At 39.9% G+C, this 23,363-nt stretch overlaps 1 protein-coding gene across 1 annotated transcript in view; it reads right to left on the bottom strand.

Annotated features, from left to right (window-relative positions):
* Positions 1-23,363, bottom strand: part of LOC102932346 (CGRP receptor component) — a 41,966-nt gene that overhangs the window by 17,660 nt on the left and 943 nt on the right. Inside the window, exons 2-4 of the mRNA XM_037880485.2 lie at positions 18,924-18,960; positions 12,774-12,872; positions 9,820-9,914 (exon numbers count right to left, since the gene is read on the bottom strand). Of these exons, the coding sequence (XP_037736413.1) occupies positions 9,820-9,914; positions 12,774-12,872; positions 18,924-18,960 (231 nt within the window). The remainder of the gene's footprint in view (positions 1-9,819; positions 9,915-12,773; positions 12,873-18,923; positions 18,961-23,363) is intronic.

Here is a 23,363-nt window from a genome sequence, read left to right on the forward strand (position 1 = left end):
GATCTGCTCCCATCTAAGACAATGTCAAAAAACTCTCACAGATGTCATTCACATAGGATCATGCCCTACAAGTGTACGTAGGGTTCCTTGCTAGCATATATATACACACACACACACACACACAACTTGATTATTACAAACTCGATCAAAAATAATCTTCACAAGAGGCCCGTGTTGCCAGTCTCAGTCTGAGCCCACAATTAATGCTGCCTTTGCATGAACATGAATACACAGCAAAGAATTTAGGGTCTGAGTTGAACTCATGGTTAGTTAGATCAGACAAGAACTTTGAGCCAGGAACTTTGGAACTCAGGTCAACCCATCTTTAACTTCCTATAGCATACCTAGTTTAGGCAGCACATGCCCTAACTAAGATATCTAATTAACAGCACGCTGTTGCAATGCCTCTGCAGATTTAAGTCCTATTGTGGATGCTACAAAAACAACAAATACAAATAAGTAAGTATTATGGTGAAAATTAAAGTGGGAGCACCAACTTTGATCAATAGCAAACCAAATGAATTTTGCACATTTACACTTTTAACCAACTCCTTGTAATCAAACGTTAACTTTAATACAGATATTTTAAGTAGTGAGAATAAAACAGTTACTCACTTTCTTGTAACTATTGTTCTTCAAGATGTGTTGTTCATGTCCATTCCAAGCAGGTGTGTGCGTGCCGCGTGCACGCCAGGCGGAAGATTTTCCCCCTAGCAGCGTCTGTAGGATTGGCCTGGGTGCCCCCTGGAGTGAGGACGAGGACCCAGTTCACTGCCTTCGGCCCCACCGAGGTCCCTTGGCTATACGAAGTTGCAGGCCTCCTGTCGAGTAGACCTTCCGGTCAAACAGGTCCAGTTTCTTGGCATCCCTGTTTTTAGATGGGGTGGATCCTTGCCACAAGTTTTTAGATGTTTCGGTTATCCACTTGATAAACGGCAATGCAACCCTGGATGGGCCGGAGGGAGCCAGGATGTCTATGACAGGGTCTAAATCCTCTTCCACCTCCTCTGCCTGAATCCCCAGGCTTTGGGCGGCCCGCCTCAAAAGCTGTTGAAGAACCCGGTTGTCCTCCAAAGCTAGGGCCGTCGAAGTCCCTGCGACCGCTTCATCGGGTGAGGACGAGGGCCCAGTTCATTGCCTTTGGCCCCCCCGGGGTCCCTTGGCACGCAGTACTCGGGCTGTGGAGCTGGTATTGATGAAGAACTCTGCGCCACAGCTGGTGCCGGGGCAGATAAATCCGGTGGGACTGAGACCATCGGGGTCGGTAGGGACGGAGCTGAGGCTTCCACCGGTGCCGTCACCTGGAGAGCCGGTGCCGGAGCTGGCTGAGGTATCAGTGGCGAAACCATGGGAGTCGGTGGGGCCACTCCGCCTGAGGGAAATGCCATCATCAGCAGTGCCGGTGCTGACTGTGGCACGAAAGACGCCAAGGACACCGACACTGTTCTGGAGTGCGGACCAGGGTGCCCAGAAGGGCCATTGAGCAGGTGGTTGCCACTGTTGCTGCCATGGTGCCGGGTATGGTTGGTGACTGTGCTGGGACCTGGACCTTCTGCTCCACAATCTGATAGATCGAGCTGAGTCCACCTCCGACTGAGAGGTCTCCAAATAAGAAGACCATAGAGGAGCAATCCCCTGGGTGGCCAACAAACAACGACTCAATTCCGGGGAGCGGTGCGCTTCCGACGGGCCATCATGGTTGGCTTACCCCTGGAGTGGAACAGGGGGCGTACGGTCGCCGGAGATTTGTCCCTCCTTTTGGGGGGGGGGGGGGGACGGCACCGGGAGGCGCATCAGGTCAGTTGCCGCCTTGAATGGTGGTTATATGTCCACCAGATGGTCCGGGGACCGGGGCAGGAGTCGACGAAACCCTGGGTGCACACCGCATGCACGCCAGCTGGAAGATTTTTCCCCTAGCACGCGGACACCTGCTTGGAATGGACATGAACAATCACTCGAAGAAGAACTCTAGGTTGTCCTTTTCAAGTTCTCCACATTCTCATGAGAAAAAAAATCTAGTACAACTGTTGTACAGCAGGTCTGAGCTCTGGCAGTCTCCTCTTGCAACACAGGTGGAGATCTACACAAGTGGGCAGAGTAGCCTAACAGCGCCAAGGTCCACAATTCAGAGCTAAAAATCAGAATTTCCTCCCCCTGCATGGAGGCAGATTTATACTTAAGGAACATGATTTTTCTAGCTGCTAGAAGAAAAATCATATTGTGGCATATGCTACCACTACTTTATATTTTATCACTTGCTTCAAACTCACAGGGTTAAATCCGATCCTCCTACTTCAGCCAAGACTCCCCACTCGGCCTCTGGCTGGAAAAAGATTACAGGAATTGCTCTATAGATAATACGCCTAATTACGATTGCACTGAAGCATGGGAAGTACAATGGATATTTTTCAGGAAGCTAGAAAATTATGCCGTTACTTAAGTGGTACCATTTTGTCTTCCAGGAAATGTTTTCATTCTGAAAACTCTGGAGGAGATAGCAGTGACAAAACACAAAGCCCGCCCTTAAACATTTTAAGGGTTTTGCTTTGTTATAGTTTTTGTCAACGACAAGGGAAAAGTAAAATCAGGATGAAATACATTTTAAAGTGCTACTGATCTTCAGATCCAAATTTCTTTGAATTTGTCGGTTTAAAAACTAAAAGGATAATGTCTGGGTCCTAACTGTAATATACTTTCAAATCTTTAGGTCCACCTGATATCTAAAAATTGATTCTCCCAAAATAAAAGTTACATAGGTAATACAGGCAAGAAAAAGTGAGAGAACAGTCAGTTTTGATTTAAGCTCAATTACAAACCGTAAGATTGATACATGCTCTTTTAAGTGAAGTGGCATTAACAACCACATAGAAAAATATCAGATCCTTCTAAAGAAGACTAGGCCTGGAAAATTAATCTAGAGTGCCGCACAGTATCTTCCCCTTGTTGCCTAATTTTAGGGTATTAATATTATTGTTTATTTTAATAAAGGTTATAGGCTCGCCAATTGATCTGATCAGAACTTAATAAGGTTCTTGTCCCAGAATCAGGCTACACAGAGTCTTGCAATGACCCTCGGGACGTATCACAAGGACACTCATGCTGGGAACAAAATACAATAAAAGACTTTTATTGACATAAATGAAATAGTAATCAAATGGAAAAGTAATCAATCAGAATTAAAATGGAAATAATACTGTTCTCTCTTAGAGGTACATGTGATATCATTTCTGATAAAACTTCCTAGGTTAACATACTCACACCCTTCCTTGATAACCTGGTAGTAAGAGGCAAAGGACTAGCCTCAACAGTGGCATGCCAAAAGAGTCCAATGGTCCAGGTTCCTCAATTCTCGAGTGGAAGATTAAAAACGTAGAACAGGGGTCGGCCAACTACAGCCTGAGAGCCACATCTGGCCCTTCAGATGTTTTAAGCCAGCCCTCGAACTCCCGCCGGGGAGTGGGGTCCAGGGCTTGCCCTGCTCTGGCGCTCCCGCGTGCCTTAGCTCTGCACGGTTCCTGGAAGCAGCAGCATGTCCCCCCTCCAGCTCCTACGTGTAGGAGAAGCCAGGGAGCTCTGCTCCACACACTGCCCCCACCCCATTTGCTGGGAACTGCCTGGCTGCGCCTCCGAGTAGGAGTTGGAGGAGGGACATGCCACTGCTTCCGGGAGCTGCTTGAGGTAAGCGCCGCCCAAAGTCTGCACCCGTGACCCCGCTCTCACGCTCCAACCCTCTTCCCCAGCCCTGATCCCCCTCCCACCCTCCGTCCCAGCCCTGAGCCCCCCCTACACCCTAAACCCCTCATCCCCAGCCCCACCCCACAGCCCACACCCCCAGATGGAGCTCTCACCCCCTCCTGCACCCCAACCCCCAATTTCATGAGCATTCATGGCCAGCCATACAATTTCCATACCCAGATGTGGCCCTCAAGGCCAAAAAGTTTGTCCATCCCTGACTTAGGAGAAGCTAGAGAGCTAGAAAGCTATAAGAAGACCCAAGAAAAACTAAACTAAAACCTAACTAAACATGGTGATTTGCCCCTCTTCTAGCGCCTGAGCACTAAGTACCCACCTTCCACGTCCAAATTTAATTTCCTCACCCACATACTATGAGGTATGCTTACTCTATAGGCTGACATATTCATACGTATTAACGACAATTAACTCATTCTCACATCCGTTATTTCTGGCCTGAACCGGTGGTTGTTATTTCCATGTTCTTTGTGGTGTACCCATTAAGTGCATAGAAGGCAATCAGTAGGCCACTTATCTATGTCAAAGGTCACAAACATATGTATGCTAACCTGCTTTAGCTCATTCTGGATGTGGCCTGTAGGTTCCTTGAGTTACTGCCAAAATACTCAAATACAAAGCTATAAATCTATTCTCAACAAACCCATAAGAAAGGAAATAACAAAGCAAGCAAGCAGGCTAGACCTCATATTTCCAAATACAACACTGCTGGATTTGCTAACGAACTAATGAATTAATTAAAGCATAAGACCTCAACAAGGTAGTTATATAATTTACTGTGATGTTAGCTTATAGCTTTTTTTACTTTTAAATTCTCTGTTCCAAGCCTTGAATTTCATCCAATGCTGCTGAGGCCCAAGTATGGCTACATCTCATGTCGGACGGTATCAGTGAGTTAGGTATTTGCATGGCTTTGAAAAACTGCCCGTTGGCAAGCCAATTGGCTGAAAGCACTAAAAACTGGAGGTTTTAAATTGTTTTAGTATATTTTACTACTTTGTTCTCTCTTTAAGAGAGGATTGAAAAATAAACTTACAAGGGTCACTAAACGCCCAACAAGTGTGTTTTGGAAAATGCATCAACATCACTGAGCACAGCAGCAATAATGAGAAACTTAGATCAGATCAGACCATCGGTCCCGCAAGGCCACTATGAGGAATCAGAAAAGGTTTGTGGCAGTTATTTTACTGGGATCACACCATACGCCAGTATTAAAATGCTTTGAACTATAAAACTATTACAAGAAATTAGGACACGATGACTGGCCATAAGGGCAATGCACTTCCATGGCTACTCATCTTGTTGGTTTGCAGAGGGAAGGCAGAATAAAAATAATTTACTTGATAGAGGCCTATTTCTTCATGCAGTGCTGCCTCAAGCAGTAGGTTAGGTGGTTCTCCATAGACAGCCACTGAGCTAACAAACCTATCTAAAATTCTGCTATATAACAGCTCCCCCTAGTGTTCAATAGGTGCAACAACAAATGGAAAAAGAGTTTCTCATTCTCACATAGTTCTGTTGAATTGCATACCTTAGTTCTTCCTGTGCCATTGACGCATCAGACGGTACAGTTCCTCCACTGACTAAGTCATTTGTCAGTTATGGTACTTCTTCCCTGGTGATACCAGCACATCCAAGATCCTCCTGTCACTGTCTTCTGCCAGATCTTCCTTATCCTTTCTCACCTTCTCTTCCCTCCCTCTAATACCCAGCTGAATGTTTGCTTAGTGCGTCTCCTGACTTCCATACGATGTACCTCTCCCAACCATCTGAGCCTTCTTTCTTTGATGATATTTTCTAACATGTCCTGCTCTGTCATCTCCCTTCCTCTCATGTTTGTTATTTTATTTTTCTATAAAATGTATTCTCTCTTCCGCAGCCATCTGTGATGAGAAGCCTCCAATCTCTGTCATTGGCCAAGTCTCTGCTCCATACGGTAGCATGCTCAGTACAATCACATGGTATCGCCTTCTCTTTAGTTTGATGGGGAGACCTCTGTTTGACCAGATGTTGTTCATCCTTTCAAAACGTGATGTTTGCTTTTCCTCATCTTGTATGAATATCTTTATCACAGACACCTTCACACATCACCACACTGCCCAGATAGCAGAACTCTTTTGACCTGTTTAATTTCTTTTCAATCCACATACACTTTTGAATCTGTTATCCAGTTTCTTACCTTCATAATCTTGATTTTCTCAGCATTTATTTTCAATCCCATTTTTGTTGCTTCCTATTCTACCTCTGAAGTAAGATCATTCTTGTTTCACATCATACTTAGTAAAGCAATATCGTTGGCAAAGTCAAGATCACATAACTCATCTCCACTAACCCATTTTACACCATCCACAATGCCTTGTGTTGTCTGTTTAGTCACCCAATTTATTGCTAATGCAAAGAGGACTGGTGATAACTCACACCCTTATCTAACTCTAGTCACAATATCAAACTATTCACCCAGGACCTTATCCGATCTTACTGCACATCTACTTCCATCATACAAACTCCTCATTATGTTGATCAGCTTGTCTGATATCCCACAGCTTCTAGTAATATTCCACAGAGTCTCTGTGTGACACTATCAAATGCTTTTTAAAGTCAATACAGTTGATTAAGATCCATTTTTACCAAATAGTAGCTTTTTCGATGATCTGCAGAAGAGTGAATACCTGTTCACCACATAATCTACCTGGACAGTACCCAGCCTGTTCTTCTCGTAATATTTCATTCACTGAGGTCTTCATTCTATTCATCATGACAGTAGTCGATACTTTCCCAGGGATTGATAGTAATACAATACCTCTTCAGTTCACACATTAAGTAAAGATCACCCTTTTTTGGCAATGGTACAAAATACAGGTGAAAGAACTAGTGCCACAAGACTGCCACGCACACCTTTTTATTGTCCTCATGTTAAACAGATATATTAAAGGCCCAAAACACGAACTATTGACTAAACCTGTGAACTAGTAACAGAGGCTGAGACATATAAGATTTTTAAAATAAGTCTTCTAGATAAAAATCTGTCAATCATTCACTCTTCAATCCTCTTCCTGGATTAGGATCAGATGGGAGAGTAAAGAACAGCTCAGTTTTACCAAAACAGGAACCAGTGCAGCCGACTGGGGATGTACAATAAGAAGTATCTTGTAAGGAGAGTGAAAAAACAGCAAATACTGTTAAGGAATCTTAGTTGCTCACTGGTTATTAACACTATGGTTACATGGTTAAAGAGGCAAATGCTCTCCTAATAAAATAATACTGTGGATTTCTTTTAAAATAGAGTAATATATTTAACAAAGTTATTTCTCCTTAATTTATAGAATCGTGGAAGTTAAGAGATAAGATTAATCAGATTGAATCCATTCTCTTACAAGTGCAACATCACCATATGCTTTCTATGTTTTGGCGAAAGTTGGAGAAGTGGCTGCCACATGTGATCTGGTAAATCTGGCCTGGACAAAATGAATAGAAAAGATCAGAGGGGAAACAAGTCCCAAGAGCATGCAAAAACAGAACTTGAATGACTTTTTTTGTAGGAGTAGCGTGTAAACCCTGAAGTCCTATTCACATTCCAACTCAGACAATTATTCTGGGTGGGACTCTCAACAATGCCTAAGTGATTTAGCAGCAAAAATCCCATTGACTTTTAATGAGACTTGTGCTCATGCTGGTGCTTTTGAAAATCCCAGCTACCCTGCCTTACTAAAGTTCCCCAGCATTTTCCTTTTGGTACAGCATTCTTTCTTCCTATCATAGATTATTATATTATTTGTATTATCAAAGTGCTTAGGAGTCTCAGCCACGGACCAGGGCCCCATTGTGCTACCTGCTGTACAAATACAGAACAGACGGACAGCTCCTCCAAACTTTACAATCTAAGTACAGGACAAGAGACAACAGATGGATACGGACAGATGGGGGAGCACAAGGAAACAATGAGACAATATTGGTAAGCATGACAGGCAGTGGTCTCAGCTCACTAGTACCCTGACCACTGTCAAGTTTTTTGTAGGCATCACAACAGAGGAGCGTTTTGAGACAGGATTTGAAGGAGGATAATGAAGTAGCTTTGCTGATGTTCATCCGGAGCTTCTCCAAGTGTGAGGGGCAGCATCGGAGAAATCACTTGTTTGAAAATTTAACGAGTGGGTTATGGAAGCTGGCATCATGGGCTGATTGGAGGCAGAAGTCAATTTTTTGATAGCAAATGAAAGATGATAGGCAGGGTGGAGCTAGGTCAAGAAGGGCCATGATTGTCATTCAACACATGTTAAACAGTCATAGTCCACCTGAGAAATACTGTATTTCAGCACAGGGAGAAATGTACACTATATAATTCAGTGCCACTTGCTGCCTACACAAGAAAATGACTGCCATGGGGATTTCAGGAAAAACTCTCTCACTTTCAGTGTCAGCTCTTTATAGTAAAGACTTTTCTCATACACACTAATACTTCAGTGTCAGACCTGGAAGGGATTAGGAGAGCTTGTCTGAATGCCTGAAGGTGAAATTGTCCTCCTAGATTATGTAATTTGCTCAGAAATCCCTAGAGTGCTTTCAATTTTGTTGCATGAATGTGGTTTACAGGATTTATGTAAAGTACTCCATTGTAAGATACAATGCTGGCATACTATCTGGGCAATTAATGTCGACTACCATTGAAATGAATAAAAGCAGCAATGTTCAAGTTAGGTGGCTTCTCAGTACTAGTACCTCAATGTCAACACAGAGTGATGCTAAATGATCAGCAAAATGTCACTAACACTCTGGGCACAAGACACATGGGTTGAATGAATTTTCTTTCTGCCCAACTTACTGCTGTTTCCAGAGAAGTAAGCATTTCCCTTGTAGTACTGTATACGACAGATAATCTTAACTTGTGTCTTTTTGGGACAGAACCAAGTTAGTCTTCTCCCCAGAGCAAGATTTCTTTACGGAATCTCCAGAGGAGAAAAAAGTAGTCAGAGAATCCATGGGGAGTACACTGTTCCCTTGTGGAGTTAAGCGAGTGGTTTAGAAACAACTGAGCCTTTGTGAAAAGCTGTGTTAGAAAAAGGAAGATGGAAAAAGAGAACAGATTAAAGCTATGCAGAGGGGGAAAATTGACTCACTCCTCCCAGTTCTCATGAGCTTAAAAATGTATGACAGGCTTAAAAATGTATGACAGGCTTCACTCACAGTTTGATGAGGTGTGCAGGAGACCTAGGCATTTCAGGCACTAGGAACACCCATTCACACTAATGCCTAAGAGAAAAAATGTTTTTGAAGCTTGTTGGAAGTATGAGGGAAGCCAGTCAAACTTCCACTCTGAATTCCCCAGAAGAGACTAAGGCTGTTGTCTGGGTGTTGATTCAAGTGAACACATACACATTTCCTGAAAATCACAGAGGACACACCTTTAGTGTCCAAGGAAAACAGAGGGGGATAAGAAGTATCTTAATTTGCTGAACATTAATTAATTAGAGGGTACAATTCTGGGAAGCTGCTGAGCATCTACAACTCACAGACTCAGGTAAGAATTAGTTTCTTCAACAGATTACACATTTCCCATACATCTCTTTGGGGACCTTATTTTCAGTCACACTATTATGCCTATTCTTTGCCGGGGAGACATCAGGTTTTTTTAGGAATGGATTTATTTTTCTGAGGATAGAAATGAGCAAGATGACTCAACACACTGAGGTTTCTCTTAGTGTCCCTTTTTATTTTGCTGAAAATCCATCCACCTCACACAGTTTCTACCTCAGCAAACATATTTTTTAAAACTTCTTTGCATTTTGACTATGAGAACTCATGCTGAACACTGTAAGGTAAATACAGGCAAACAGTTTGAGAAAATTTTGGCAAACAGCATCGAATTAAACCAAATGTGCATGTGTGTAGGTGTTCATCTGAAAAAAAAGGATGGTTAGACAGAGAATTTTAGTTTTGTCCTTCATTTTTCCGTGAATGGGTTAGACAAGTTAAGCAAAAGCAGAGAAATTATTAAATTATTTTTATGAAGAACTGGTTTTGCATATTCTCATGCACTCATATACACATACTCAAAAGGAGATCTTTACTTACTTGGTTAGTTTATGGCCTTTCATTGCTATGAGGAAATCTCTCACAATCTCAGGACTTTGGAATCTGCATGGTGTTTTGGATATGTATTTCAATGTCTGCACAAAGTTGGAAAAAAACAAGTTACTCCACATTTATTTTTGCTTTATGAGTCATATGAGATCTCTACGAAACAAGTTATTTTGTGAAAAATCTCCACACTCCTTTTGAGAGAAGTCTGAATGGGGAACTTAGTACTTTAACCTCGTTCAGAAGGTGGAATGCGCTGTCATAACTGGCACAGTCATTTGGATTTCCCTTGATTCACGAAGACCATATTCGTTTCTGCTCTGAAAGTATAAGCAACAGGCAGTACCTAAAAAAGTAATTATGTGATGGCAATTATGCCAGCACTTATCTAGGAAACCCTGCTGAAGCTGGTCCATACAGAGAGACACGGTCTAATGCTGAAAGACAGGAACTCCTGTGTTCTTACCCAACTCTGAGGGTTCCCTCTGTAGTGTTGGACAATCACTTAAACTCCCTGTAACTTCACTTGCCCATCTGTAAAATGGGGATAATAGCTACCCAGATTTGGAAAGTGCACTGAAGTGTATGGATGAAAGGTCCTTTTTTAGTGCTAAGCATTTAAACACATGCAATTCAAAGGGTATTCACCTGTAACACATTTTCTTTATTAATTTGAATGAACTAATCTTAACTGGCAGATCAAATTGGGACCAAGATATTTTTAACAACATCACAGATTTAGAATGTTTTGTATATGTATAATTCTAACAATACAGGGGATTTCAAAACCTTGTTTAAAAAGGGATCCAGTTGCTGTTAAAACTGGACTGAAGAAGAACCTTATCATATTCATCCTTGGGACCATGTGAAGTTATTTTCTGCCAAGTGTTCATGAATTCATTGCTAGTGGTACTCTCGTTCCCAGGCCATAAATAGCTAATTTGAGCTCCACAACTGAAACAAAGCCTTCCAGCATAAGGATGTTTTCATCTTTTACAGCTGAAAGCGTACTGTAATCAGCATATTTGGCAGTGCTTTCTCAAAGAGCTCAGAAGTTATTTATGCAGAGCATAATTAAAAAGAACTTTGCAAGGACATTGTAGTAATTTATTCAGATATTCTCAGTGAGACAATTCACTTCCCTGCTCTGTTTATCTTTTACACTAACATAAGCTTGAAAGGATATGTTATGTTTTGTTTCTCTGTTTAAATGAATGAGAATCCAAGATGACATTATAATACATCTTTCAACTTATCTGAGCCTGTCATCCTAACTAAATGGAAGGCTTAGTGAAGAATCCCTGCTTTAGTTTTAAATAACTATATGCAGACTGCACTTTACAGCTCCCTTTTTAATTTGACAATAACTTATGAGCTTTTGTGGACATTGCTTGAAAAACACCCACTATAAGGAATTGGGATCATAACAGGATTCTAGAGAATTCTTGCATTTTTCTGAAATAAAAAACGTACTAAACATTACTATTATTTACCAATTTCCCCATTAAAATACCATTTTCTATTAGAGGAACACAGCGCTATTTCACTTCTATAGTGATTTCTTTTCAAAACTCTGCTGCTTCTTCCATTAAAAAAAATTAAAAAGTACAAAAATGCCATATTATGGTCACATCAAAATTCAGCTCCTGTTTATTAAGCTAGATCCAGTGACTACAATACCAGGGGGCACATGCGTGCACAAAGCTTATGAGTATGTATGCATGGTGGACAGAAATAATTCCATTAAGTCAAGTACCTAAAGCAAGTACGCCTAGAATTAGTCTCTCTCTTTCTCCTGGCACAGAATAAATGTCTAGATGGGAAAATGCATGGGAAAGCATTGCATACACAGACAACAATATGATTAAAGAGTTAAACTGTAAATTATGTTTAGATGTAAATATACTCACAGAATGATCTTTTCCCCCATATATTTGCAACCCGTGAGAATGAGATAGTAAATCTCAATGTAAAATTAAACTAGATTTTTGTAAACTTCTGTTTTATCAAATCTAAGGCTTATAAATTGCAATTTTGTCCTTTCAGACAAAAAACAAACAAAAAAGAAACCCTGGACGAAATCTTGCTCGCATGAATAGTTCCCCAGCAGTCAATGGGACTATTCATACAGGCCAGGAAAGCTGGAACTGGCCCAGTATTAACCATGGTGATATTAAAGACAGTTCTCTTCCACGGCCACCAGAGGTCAGACGACAATTTTTAAAATTAATTACATTTGATAAAGCTCCTAATTTAGGATATTCAAAACCATCTCATCCACATTAACCATCAGTAAATAATAGTTTTAAAGATTTTTCCAACAACACATTGAACATTTAATACTGAATTTGCCAGTGATTGAATGTATATGTATAATTTAATTACACTGTGTAATCCCAGGTAGTAGTTTCTTTTTTAGTTGGAGAATTTAATTTACTTGTTTTTAACAGAGAAATTGATAGACAACGTGTGTTCTAAACCTCGGGTCTGAAACGCCTAGACTCCCTGGAAGTACAGATTCAAATATCGGCAGCATGTGCTGGCAGGCTTAAAAAAATATATTGAATGTAGTTTGCTTTGTTGAGGTCTTTTGAATGACACCTCAAAACCAGAGCCACAGCCTGTCTGCTCTCTAACGTTAAAAATCCTTTGGCAATTTTCATAAGAGCAGGAGTTTGTCCTTGACCAAAATTGCTCCTTTCCTCCATAATGGTGTGCACCAGCTAGCCAGCACTTTGCACCTAGGTGGTTGTATTTCAGTTGTGCTGTTCTTTTGGGGAGGAAAGTTATAATACAAAAGTAAAATCTGTGTTTACTAAAACAATGTTTATCAGTAGGAAAATTCCAAGACTTAATTTTGCATGTGTGATTGTAAATGATGAACAGTGTGATACAGTCCAGCCTCTGACTTGTGCTAACATGCTAAGGGAATGTAGAACTCTACTCACTTCGTACATGATAGTGTTCAGATTCTGCTGGCCAGAGCTCTGTTTGTGTTTTCCACTATCTTTGCGCTGCTGCTTAAGATCGGTAAGTAACTGGAACACCTAGGGAAAAAAAAAAAAGTATTTTATTACTAAAATACTTTAAAAGATTTTTTGAATTAGTTTAGCATTTTTTCTACTGCTGTTTTTTAAACATGTGTTATTAAAATATTACCAATCAAATACAAAAGATTGCCCTGACTGGGTGACTGACTGGGTGATTAAAATGGTATTTTTATTTTGGTAACGGAAATGGTATTTCTATTTTGGTAACGGAAAAATTATTTGTATACAAGAAATGATGAGACAGCAGATCATTCTAAATTATGGTTATTGGTCTTGAATTATGTTGAACAAAAAGATATAGAAAGTGTTGGACCAAAGCCTGTAGATATTTGAATGGACTATCAGCACTTGTTGAAGCCTTACCCAAAAGCCCCAATGGAAAAAGTGGTTACCAGAATGAATCAGCCACTTACTTTATTCTGTGCAACTGCTGCCTATGTCCCACACCCTGCAGTTCTTAATCGAAACTCCCACTGAAATCAATGTGAGTGTTGCTGGAATACGGGCTGTAAGATACGGCCCTATCTTACAGTATGTAATGTATGTATACATTAACCTATAATATTAAAAGAAAAATATTCAAAATATTCTGTTTTACAGAAACTCAAGTGTGCTACGGGTGCAAGAAGAATGCGTGCCCTACAATTGTGTTTCTGTAACAAGCCTACAAAATTAGGGCCTGATGCTGCAAACACGACTACGTGTAGCGGTGCTACTATAAATTCACTTCAGTGGGGTTGCTTGCAGTAAGCTCTATGCTTAACAGTAAGCATTTCTGGGATCAGCTTAGCAGTGTGCTCGGATGCCACAGTGATAAGTATGATATAAAAACCTCAATAGATTAAATTAGTACACAAGTTCCTTAGAAAAAATAAATACAAGCAGCAATATTGTTGAAAAAAGGGTAATAAAGATGTCTCCATGTTTCTGAATACTCAAAACTGTAGGAATGAAATTAACTATTCAATGTTTTATGTAATAAGATTTTTTTTAAATAAATTATATTTCAGTTTCTAAAATAAAGTATTGACAAACCTACTACACTGTTGCTACATCTTCTTGCATGACAGTCAGAACTGTAGTAAAATGTAAAGACAACTTCTGTTATTCTTTTCGGCTCCAATGCAGCAAAGCACTTAGGCTTCAGTGGTTCACGTGCTTAAGTGCTCCCAGCCTGGCTGTGGGAGGCATTCAGGACAGAAATGTTTTAAATCATCTATTTAAAATTCCTTTAATACACTGTGAAAGTCCACTGATGGTTCTGTGTTCACAGAGACCCCCCGGAATGCATCCTTATGGGTCATCGCTGATACCAAAAGTCTCCATGCACCGACTCTTCTGATGCATGTGTTGTCCTGGAATAATGCATTCTGGTGCGTCACTAATGAGCTCAGAAGAGGGAGTAGACTTTAAATCTAAAAAGGAATTCTCTAAACATTTAGTTAAAACAGTGTTTCTCTATCTAAGCATTTATACTGTACTCACTATATTTGAGCCCAGAGTAGCAGATGGTACTATTTTTAAGGTTGTAATAAACCAAAAATAAATACTGCTTATATTCCCCATTTCTGAATTGCCTGTTGTAATTTTTAAACTTACTTTAACAGCAATGACAGGTTTCAGAGTAGCAGCTGTGTTAGTCTGTATTCGCAAAAAGAAAAGGAGTACTTGTGGCACCTTAGAGACTAACAAATTTATTTGAGCATAACAGCAATGCTACTTGCTGCCTTAAATACTGGATCCATAACCACAGATCCATATTAAACTACAACTGCATTGCTTGGGAACAACTTGGCTATTTGTGCACTTACTGTGAATGCCTTCACCTCATGCCTCACAATATGTCCAAAGCTGATAACAAAATCTAAGTAATGGACACCCTTCTATTTCTGCTTCCTTAATTTTTAACAAGCCCCACTCAAGTTCCACTTATAAATCCCATGGCCTTGTAAAAATTACTGGTTCATAAAACTACAGTGAAATCTGATGAGCAATGTTACCAGTTTACTAATGCTGACTCTGCCATTACAGCAAATGTTGCTATAACGATCTTCAAACAAAGCGCAGTCTTTATATACTAAATAGAGTATAAATAAATATAACCAAACTGGGACTTGAAAGAGGACATTGATTCCACAAACCTACATACAAATAAGTATCAGGTTAAATGAGGGAAAGTGAATTATAGCTGTATTTACACTTCACTTATTCTAACCAATGCACTACTCTTTTGTAATATTTTCTCTTCTAGAAGGAAATAGGGAAGAAAGCATATTGTGCAAGATTCCCCCTGCCTTCATCTTCATCAGCACAGTTCCATCAACACTAGTTGGCATTTTCTAACTGTGGTCAGGAGAAACATGACTAGCCCTAATCCTAGGTGAGATCTCATTTCCTACAATTTTTCACATCTATAGCACCTGCCACCTGAGGATCTCAACGCACTGTGTACACATTAACTGTAGACCATACCAATACACTACTGAGACGGGAAAGTGTTGTCTGCAGTTTATGAAAATGAGGCACAAACAGGTGAAGCAACTAGCCCAATGAAATCTTTTAAAGAATCAGGGATAGAACCCAGATCTCTTAACTCTTAGTCCTGTGCTTTATTCAGACATTTTTAGTGCAAAATATTAGCTTGGCACTGATTGAGTTAGACACCCTCGCCAAACTGCAATACAGAGAAAAGAAGGCACAAATAGCAGCCGATGGGAAATAGGATACTAGTTTTAGAGGAATCTGTACACTGAGAGTGTTGAAAAAATGTGCTTAAAATGCCTACAGCTGCAGACACTGCAAATCCCTTCCTGAAAAGAATTAAAAAGCTATATGTGCTGAGACAACTATGCAGAGAAAGGGAAATGGTGAATGAGCAGTCTGATCAGCAATTCCATTTTCCACTTCCTTTCACTTTCTCACTCAGCACATATGGGTATATATGGCAATAGTGGGGAGGCACTGACGCTAAGATGATGATGGTGCAGACTGAGGGACAGAAAGTGGTTTTAATAAGTGTAGATATTTAGTGCATATAATTAAGGGTACGATCATGCAAAGTGATCAGCATCTCACTGCACTGGGCCCTTGTTCTGGGGTGCCAGAAGATTTACACAACGCAAGAATTCTTCTTGTACATGAAAGACAGGATCCATACCCAATTTTACCATAACATCCTTGCATGTTGAAACGGAATACAGAGAAGTATTGGAAAGGTCTGATTCTGCAAGCAATAATCTTTTCAATACTTCTTGCTTTCCATTCTGAAATGGTAGATTTTTTAAATAGACATTTAATACCACACTTACATCCTCTGACATAAAACCATAGGCTATTTTCTATTTCTTAGACAGTAAGATTCCTTCCAAATATTTAATTAAAGATCTTCTAATGACTGCCAGGTGGCATACTCTGGCCTCGTCAAACACTTCAAGACTTAGCTCAAAGTCAGGATGAAATGGATATGTAACCCCAAAACTTCAGCAAGGAAATAATCTGAAGGAAGATGTATGGTTTTTAAAGCCTTAAAAAAAAAAAAAAAAAAAGCACTGAAATCCTCAAGTTACCTGGTTGAATTTACACCTCATACTAATGTCACATTTTCATCTTACCATCACAAAAAGGCATTTTCACTCTGAAGACTGTAAAAGAGGTGGCTCAGTAAGGCCTTCTCTTCTCTAGGAAAAAAACATGTTTTCTTAGCTAACATGGCAAAACTTAATGAAGACAAGGCAGTTGTAGTTCTAATATGTGTTAGCAGGTCAAGGTAAACCCAAGGCTCCCCTCTAGAGTTTATCTGGACCCACTAACACATTTCCCGAAAACAAACTATTGGCCATTACTCAGGTTTTACCATCTTAAGAAAACACATTTTTTCTGTAGCGTGGACTTACTCCAAGATCTTTTAAAACCAAGCTGTGAGAGACTTACAAAGCACTTTTTTTTAAAAAGCACTTATTTTAATTTCAGTAGGTAATTGAGAGTTCTGAGCTGCAGGATCATTCAAGTTAAGCATGAAATAGTGACCCTGCTATCAGCAGCCATTTCAGAAAACATCTGGATTTTTTTTTTTTTTTGCAAAGATTTCCTCCAGTTCTAATTCTGTTTTTCTCTGCAACATGAAAATGGATTCAGCAGTTGATCACAGAAATGTAGGGCTGGAAGGACCTTGAAAGGTCATCTAGTCCAGCCCCATGCTGAGGCAGGAACAAGTATACCTAAGACCATTCCTGACAGGTATTTGTCTATCCTGTTTTTAAGAACCTTCAATGACAGGGGTTCAAAACGACCCTTGGAAGCCTGTTTCACCACTTAACTATCCTTGTAGTTGAAAGGTTGTTCCCAATATCAAACCTAAATGTCTCTTGCTTCAGACGAAACCCAGTATTACTTGTCCTATTTTCAGTGGACATTAAGAACAATTGATCATCCTCCTCTTTATAGCAACTATATTTGAAGACTATTAGTAGGTTTCCCCTCAGCCTTCTCTTTTCAAGATGAAATATGCCTACTTTCTTTTTAAACCTTTTGTCATTTTTGTTCTTCTCCTCTTCTCTCCAATTTGTCCACATCTTTCCTAAACTGTGCACCCAGAATGGGACACAGTATTTTAGATGAGGCCTCACCAGGGCTGAGTACTGTGAGACAATTATCTCCCATGTTTTACATACAGGACACGACAGAATAATATTAGCTTTTCCCACCATAAACCCCAGATCGTTTTTAGCAGTACTACTGCCTAGCCAGTTATTCTGTTTTGTTGTGCATTTGATTTTTCCCTCCCAAGTGTAGTACTGTCTTTCTTGAATTTCATCTTGCTGAATTCAGACCAATTCTCCAATTTGTCAAGATCCTTTTGAATTTCAATCCTGTCCTTCTAAGTGCTTGCAATCCCTCCCATCTGTAAATTTTATAAGCATACTCCCATTCCGTTATTCAAGTCATTAATGAAAATATTGACTAAAACTGGACCCAGGACTGACTCCATGCAACCCCACTACATACGTCCTCCCAGATTGACAGTAAACCATTATTAAATACTCTTTGAGCATGGTCTTTCAACCAATTATGCACCAACCATATAGTAATTTCATCTAGACCACATTCCCCTAGTCTGCTTACAAGAAGGTCATGTGGAACTGTGTCAAAAGCATTACTAAAATCAAGATATATCATGTCTACAGCTCCCTCCCATCTACTAGCTCACTAACTCAGTCAAAGAAGGAAAACAAATCATGCCAGACCAACCTATTCTTGAAAATCCATGTTGGCTACTATTTATTACCTTATTATCCTCTAGGTGCTTACAAATTGATTGTTTAAAAATTTGTTCCAGTATCTTTCCACAGATTGATATTATGGTGATTGCTTTATAATTGCCTGGGTCGTCTTTGTTCCTTGTTCTAAAGATACGTACCGTGTTTACTCTTCTCCAGACATCTGTGACCTCACCTGTCCACCAGAATTCTCAAAGATAATCATTAACAGTTCTGAGTTTTAGCTCCTTAAGTACCCTAGGGTGAATTTCATCAGGCCCTGCTGACTTGAATACATCTAACTTATCTAAACATTCTTTAACCTGTTCTTTCACAGTTCAGGCTTGTGCACCTTTCCCCTTGCTGTTAATATTAATTGTGTGAAGTATTGGGTCACTATTAACCTCAATAGCAAAGAATGAAGTATAATAGGCATTAAACACCTCAGCTTTCTTGATGTCATGCATTCTTAACTCTCCTTCCCCACCAAGTAGTGGACCCACACTTTCCTTCATCTTCAGATTCGGGATAAAACCCTGCTGTCATTCACCATGCAAACAGTAAAGACAACAGCATTTCTAGGTCCCCTTTAAAGCCAGGAATAGCCCACATTTTACCAAACTTAAAAAAACAAAAAATTCAACACTTGAAAAATCAAAAGTCATACACAAATCTCCCTGATATCCTGTTTAAAACTCCCTGGAGACATTATTTGTGTTTGGACCGGGACATGCTCTCACTGACATCAAAAGGATAAGTTGTCAGTTTAAAATCATGGTACAAATAAACTTACCTCAAAGTTACTCAGCAATGCAGCATTTGCGTCTTTCCTGAAAAAGAGAAAATTATGCGTGTCTCAAACAAAACTGTCAGAAATCTATTCTCTATTCTTTGCTGATGTGTTTACACTAAAAAAGGGGACACTATGTTAATTGCAGAGATTTTTTTTTTCTTATAAAATCTTCAGGATCAAAATTCTGTTAAATCCTCTATCATTTCTGGCCACTGCTGCCTCTAGGAGTTACTTATTTTTGCACACTTCAAATGCAGCCATTACACAAACTAACTGTGTAAGAATATTTGGCTACAACTCAGCATACAAAACATCATGAAGGGTTTAACTTGCACATCCCCACTGAATGGCTTATCATCCTAATTAAGAACCTGCCCCATTACTCCCGGATTAGACAAAACTCCCTGAAGTTTTGTCTGAGTGAAGAGTGATAAGCAGAACCATTACAGAAGACCATTATAAAAAAGAAAAATATATAAAATACAGAATACAAATGAAAGAATAAAATAATATTCATTGTACTTCATCTTTATTTTGTTCTTTTAATGTTTATTTGACAAGTTCTACACTAGCAGACTGAAGTTTAGCGCTTCCCATCACTTAACACCAACCAAATGCTTCCCTATTAAGTGAAATGTATAATCATTCTGTCCCAATTAACCAAGAATCATTGACATTCACTATGCTAAACAGGTTTGCTCTGAGTTAAGCATGCCCTAACTAAGTAGAGGATACTGTAATTTATTTTTTTAAATAAATGTTATGTAGAAAAACTAGTCAAGAGCACCAGACTTCATCAGAACAATATGTTCTGCTGAGCAGACAGACAGCAGTAACAACAACAGAAAGTTACCATACAAAACAAACAAACAAACAAACAAAAAAAAGGCTTTTCTCGGACGTCTGTGTTGCACCATATAAAAAAGGTAGAATGTATTGTCAAGCAGTCAACTGTTTGAATAGAACTGTCACATTCATCACATTCAAACAAGCTAAATGCCTTCCACAAACTTCCACAGGTTCTACTATTGTTTTTAAATGAAAGGGACCTCCTAAACTGACTCAAGAGAAACTTCAGCAAGTAAGCTCACACACATCAGTTTTCATTCATGTTTTACGAACCATATCACTTTTGTTTATTTGGTAAATGCAGCTCTTTAGAATCTTTGCATTCAGTCAGTCTCCACAGAAATCCCTGTGGATGAGGACATTCTTTATTGTAAATAATAATAATAATGCCATGGAAGAATCACATATAAAGTCATCCAATTAAAAAAGTGAGATGATTATGTGCAGTAAACACAAGGTTTACAGGATGTGAGTCTACGGAGAATAAGTTTTTTAAACTACATTTAAGTCAAAGGATTGGTTTGTTTTAAAAACTGTATATCTCTACAGTTCAGGGGCTTTTACTTTTTTCGTGTGCCAAACCTAAACCCATACAGACCTTGGATCGTCTCAACATTTTATATTTTGCTAGGCTAGTAGGATTTTAAATTGAACAATATAATAGACACATTATTGCTAGTGTGCTTATTCAAGCTGAGTTATATCTTTACGAAAAACTGGCACCGTTTATAAAGTACAGATTTCAGTTTTCACGTCAGCCCTCTTATGGGTACTAAAAAACAACCAAAAGATTTAAAGAAAAGAATGTACATAAAATACCAGAACTTATTTTATATCAGTTCAATATGTAGTTTCATATCAGATGTCTAAACATATAGCACTCCGCTGTAATGAGACTCAGAGATTAATGGAAAAGGAAAACTGACTTGATTTTAACACCAACTCTGTAATGTATTAGAGTCCCTTAGAGAGATATTAATGGCTTTAATTGCTGTCGTAAGTGAAATATTACTGAAAGCTGTTTCTTGATATAGTACTATTTATTTTACTGTATGGGAGCCCTTCTTTTAAAAAAAATATTATCGGCACCTTCTGCTTCTAACACTGAAAAATACATTCCATTTCTAAACCAAAACATTTTGTGAACTTTTTTGGGGGGTGGAGGTGGGGGGGGTAAACAGATTTTCACTTTGAACCTCTAGAGCTCTGTGACAATTTTATTTGAAGATTTTCCTCTTCTTAGGACTGCTTGACGAACATGATGGGGGTGTTTGTCCACTAGGCCCCAACAGGGCTGAGAGTACTACCTGGGGTGGACTGCACAATATTCCCACCACATTCAACGGGGCTCAGCACTGGGCAAAGCTCCACTCCCACGGAGCTCACTGCAGGATAAGGATCTTAGGCCCCGAATCCTGCAACCACTTACGCACATACCTAACTTTACTATCATGAGCAGTCCCATTGAAATCAATGGGGCCACGCTCGGTTGTAGAGTTAAGCATGTGCATAAGTGTTTGTTTGCAGGATCAGACCCTCAGTTATGATAGGCCCTACTCATCAAAGGAATGAGTAGGAATTTTTCAATGGGCCAGATCCTGTCACATGTTGAATTGCCCCTTATGTCCTGATCCTGCTAACTGCTTCATGCATACACAGAGGTCCTTCCAAGCACAGTAGCTTGCAGGGCAGGGGCCTTACTCTAAAAGTTGCTACTCGGTTTAAGGCTGACAGAATACAATCCTATATTTGTAATAAAAACAACACCCCTCTTCAGTATCCACTTCTGAATTTCAATAAGTAGCTTTAATTATAATAATGGAGAGACAGCGTCTCAGATGGTATAGAACACCATTAGCTCCAGTGATGTCAGCGAAGAAGCTATGCTGACATACATCAGCTGAGGTTCTAGTACCTAATACCCATAGTTCTCAGAAATCAGTGCTGTACGTATGTAGATAACAGCACAAGTCAACATTTATGAAACTTGCTTTCTATAAATAACAGTTTATTATCTCTAGAATTCATTTTTAAAATTCAAAATAGATTAAATGAAAAATTAGATTGTGTGTCTCAGAGAGTTTAACTTTTTGGAAGTGTGTACTACTGTCGATTTAGAAATACATAGGTTTGTGTTTTATAACATGCACAGCACCCAGATATACAACAAATTGCTGGAGTTCCTAGCACTGCTGCCATGAACCAGCACTCTTCTGCTGTAGTAACTTCCTGGTTTGTTTGTTTTGATGTTTAATTTTGTTTGATTTTTTGTTTGTTTATTTTTGTTTGTTTGATTGATTGTCTTAATCGCTTTCAAGGTTTGTAGGCTAGGCAAGAATTTGACTTGCCTCTTGTGTTTTGAATTGTAGGTGCATGCATATTATGTTTCCACCCTCTCTGTGCCAGTCTGCTCCATTCTTGCAAGCAGGCATAAAGGTCCCCAAGGATCCCGAAAAGCAGGCTTTGGATTTTACTTTATGGCAAGAACAGAGAAAGAAGATGGGGAGAATGTTATGTCCATGCACATCTGACCAGAGAGGATGGTTTTATTAGAGGGTTAAAACTGTTCCCACAGTGTTTTACTCAAATAACTTCAGCAATATTTTTCAAGCAAACAAAAATGCAGTTTCTCATTGGAAAGCTCTTAACAAACTGTCCAAGAGTACTGGCCTGATCTGGAGTATCAATACCTAAATAATTACAGTTTTTAACATATTCCAAGTATTTAGCCTCCCTGCCTCCCCAATGTTCCTCTTAAATTTACAGAGGGAGAAAGTGAAGTAATGATTAGATTTGGGGTGCAACAAAGCACTGCGCTACCCTTCATGTATTTCATGGGTCCGCATAAAGAAAAGGAGTACTTGTGGCACCTTAGAGACTAACCAGAAGATCTTTCCACAGTATGCATCCGATGAAGTGAGCTGTAGCTCACGAAAGCTTATGCTCAAATAAATTGGTTAGTCTCTAAGGTGCCACAAGTACTCCTTTTCTTTTTGCGAATACAGACTAACACGGCTGCTACTCTGAAATGGGTCCGCATAGTACTTTGCAGCCATGTCGTGCATCCCACCTCAATTCTGCATCAGTACAGGATGATACTACATAGCACCAATGAGGTGAGAAGACACAATTATTCTGATGTGGTACCATGATGGGAAGCACTAGATGTCGAGGTGCAGCGTTGGGAGAGTACAGACCCCTGCGACTTTAGGACACAACACTGTCAAAGTGCAAACACCACCACCTTCTTCAACCCTGACATTGGTCACGGAAGCAGCTGGCAAATGGGTGAAGGGGAACCCTCGCTCCCCCAGGTTTAAGGGGCAATTTCACCTCACCTCAGCAGCCCTGTGGGGTCAGGATCCCACCTCCTACACAAGATTCTCAGTCAGCCCCAACTGAAAGGGAAGCCCCCTGAAAACACCTCACATACCATGCCCAGCTCCCCCTTCAGGCAGATCCCAACCAATAGGGGGGTCCCCATAACCTCTAAAGTCCACATCCCACTCCTGTAGCCAGACCCCCCCCAGACAGGGGCTCCCCTCTCCCAGCTCCCACCCGTAGCCAGACCCCCCCCCAAGAGAGGTTCCC

This window comes from Chelonia mydas, chromosome 17 (genome assembly GCF_015237465.2).
Source record: "Chelonia mydas isolate rCheMyd1 chromosome 17, rCheMyd1.pri.v2, whole genome shotgun sequence".
NCBI classification, from domain to species: Eukaryota; Metazoa; Chordata; order Testudines; family Cheloniidae; genus Chelonia; species Chelonia mydas.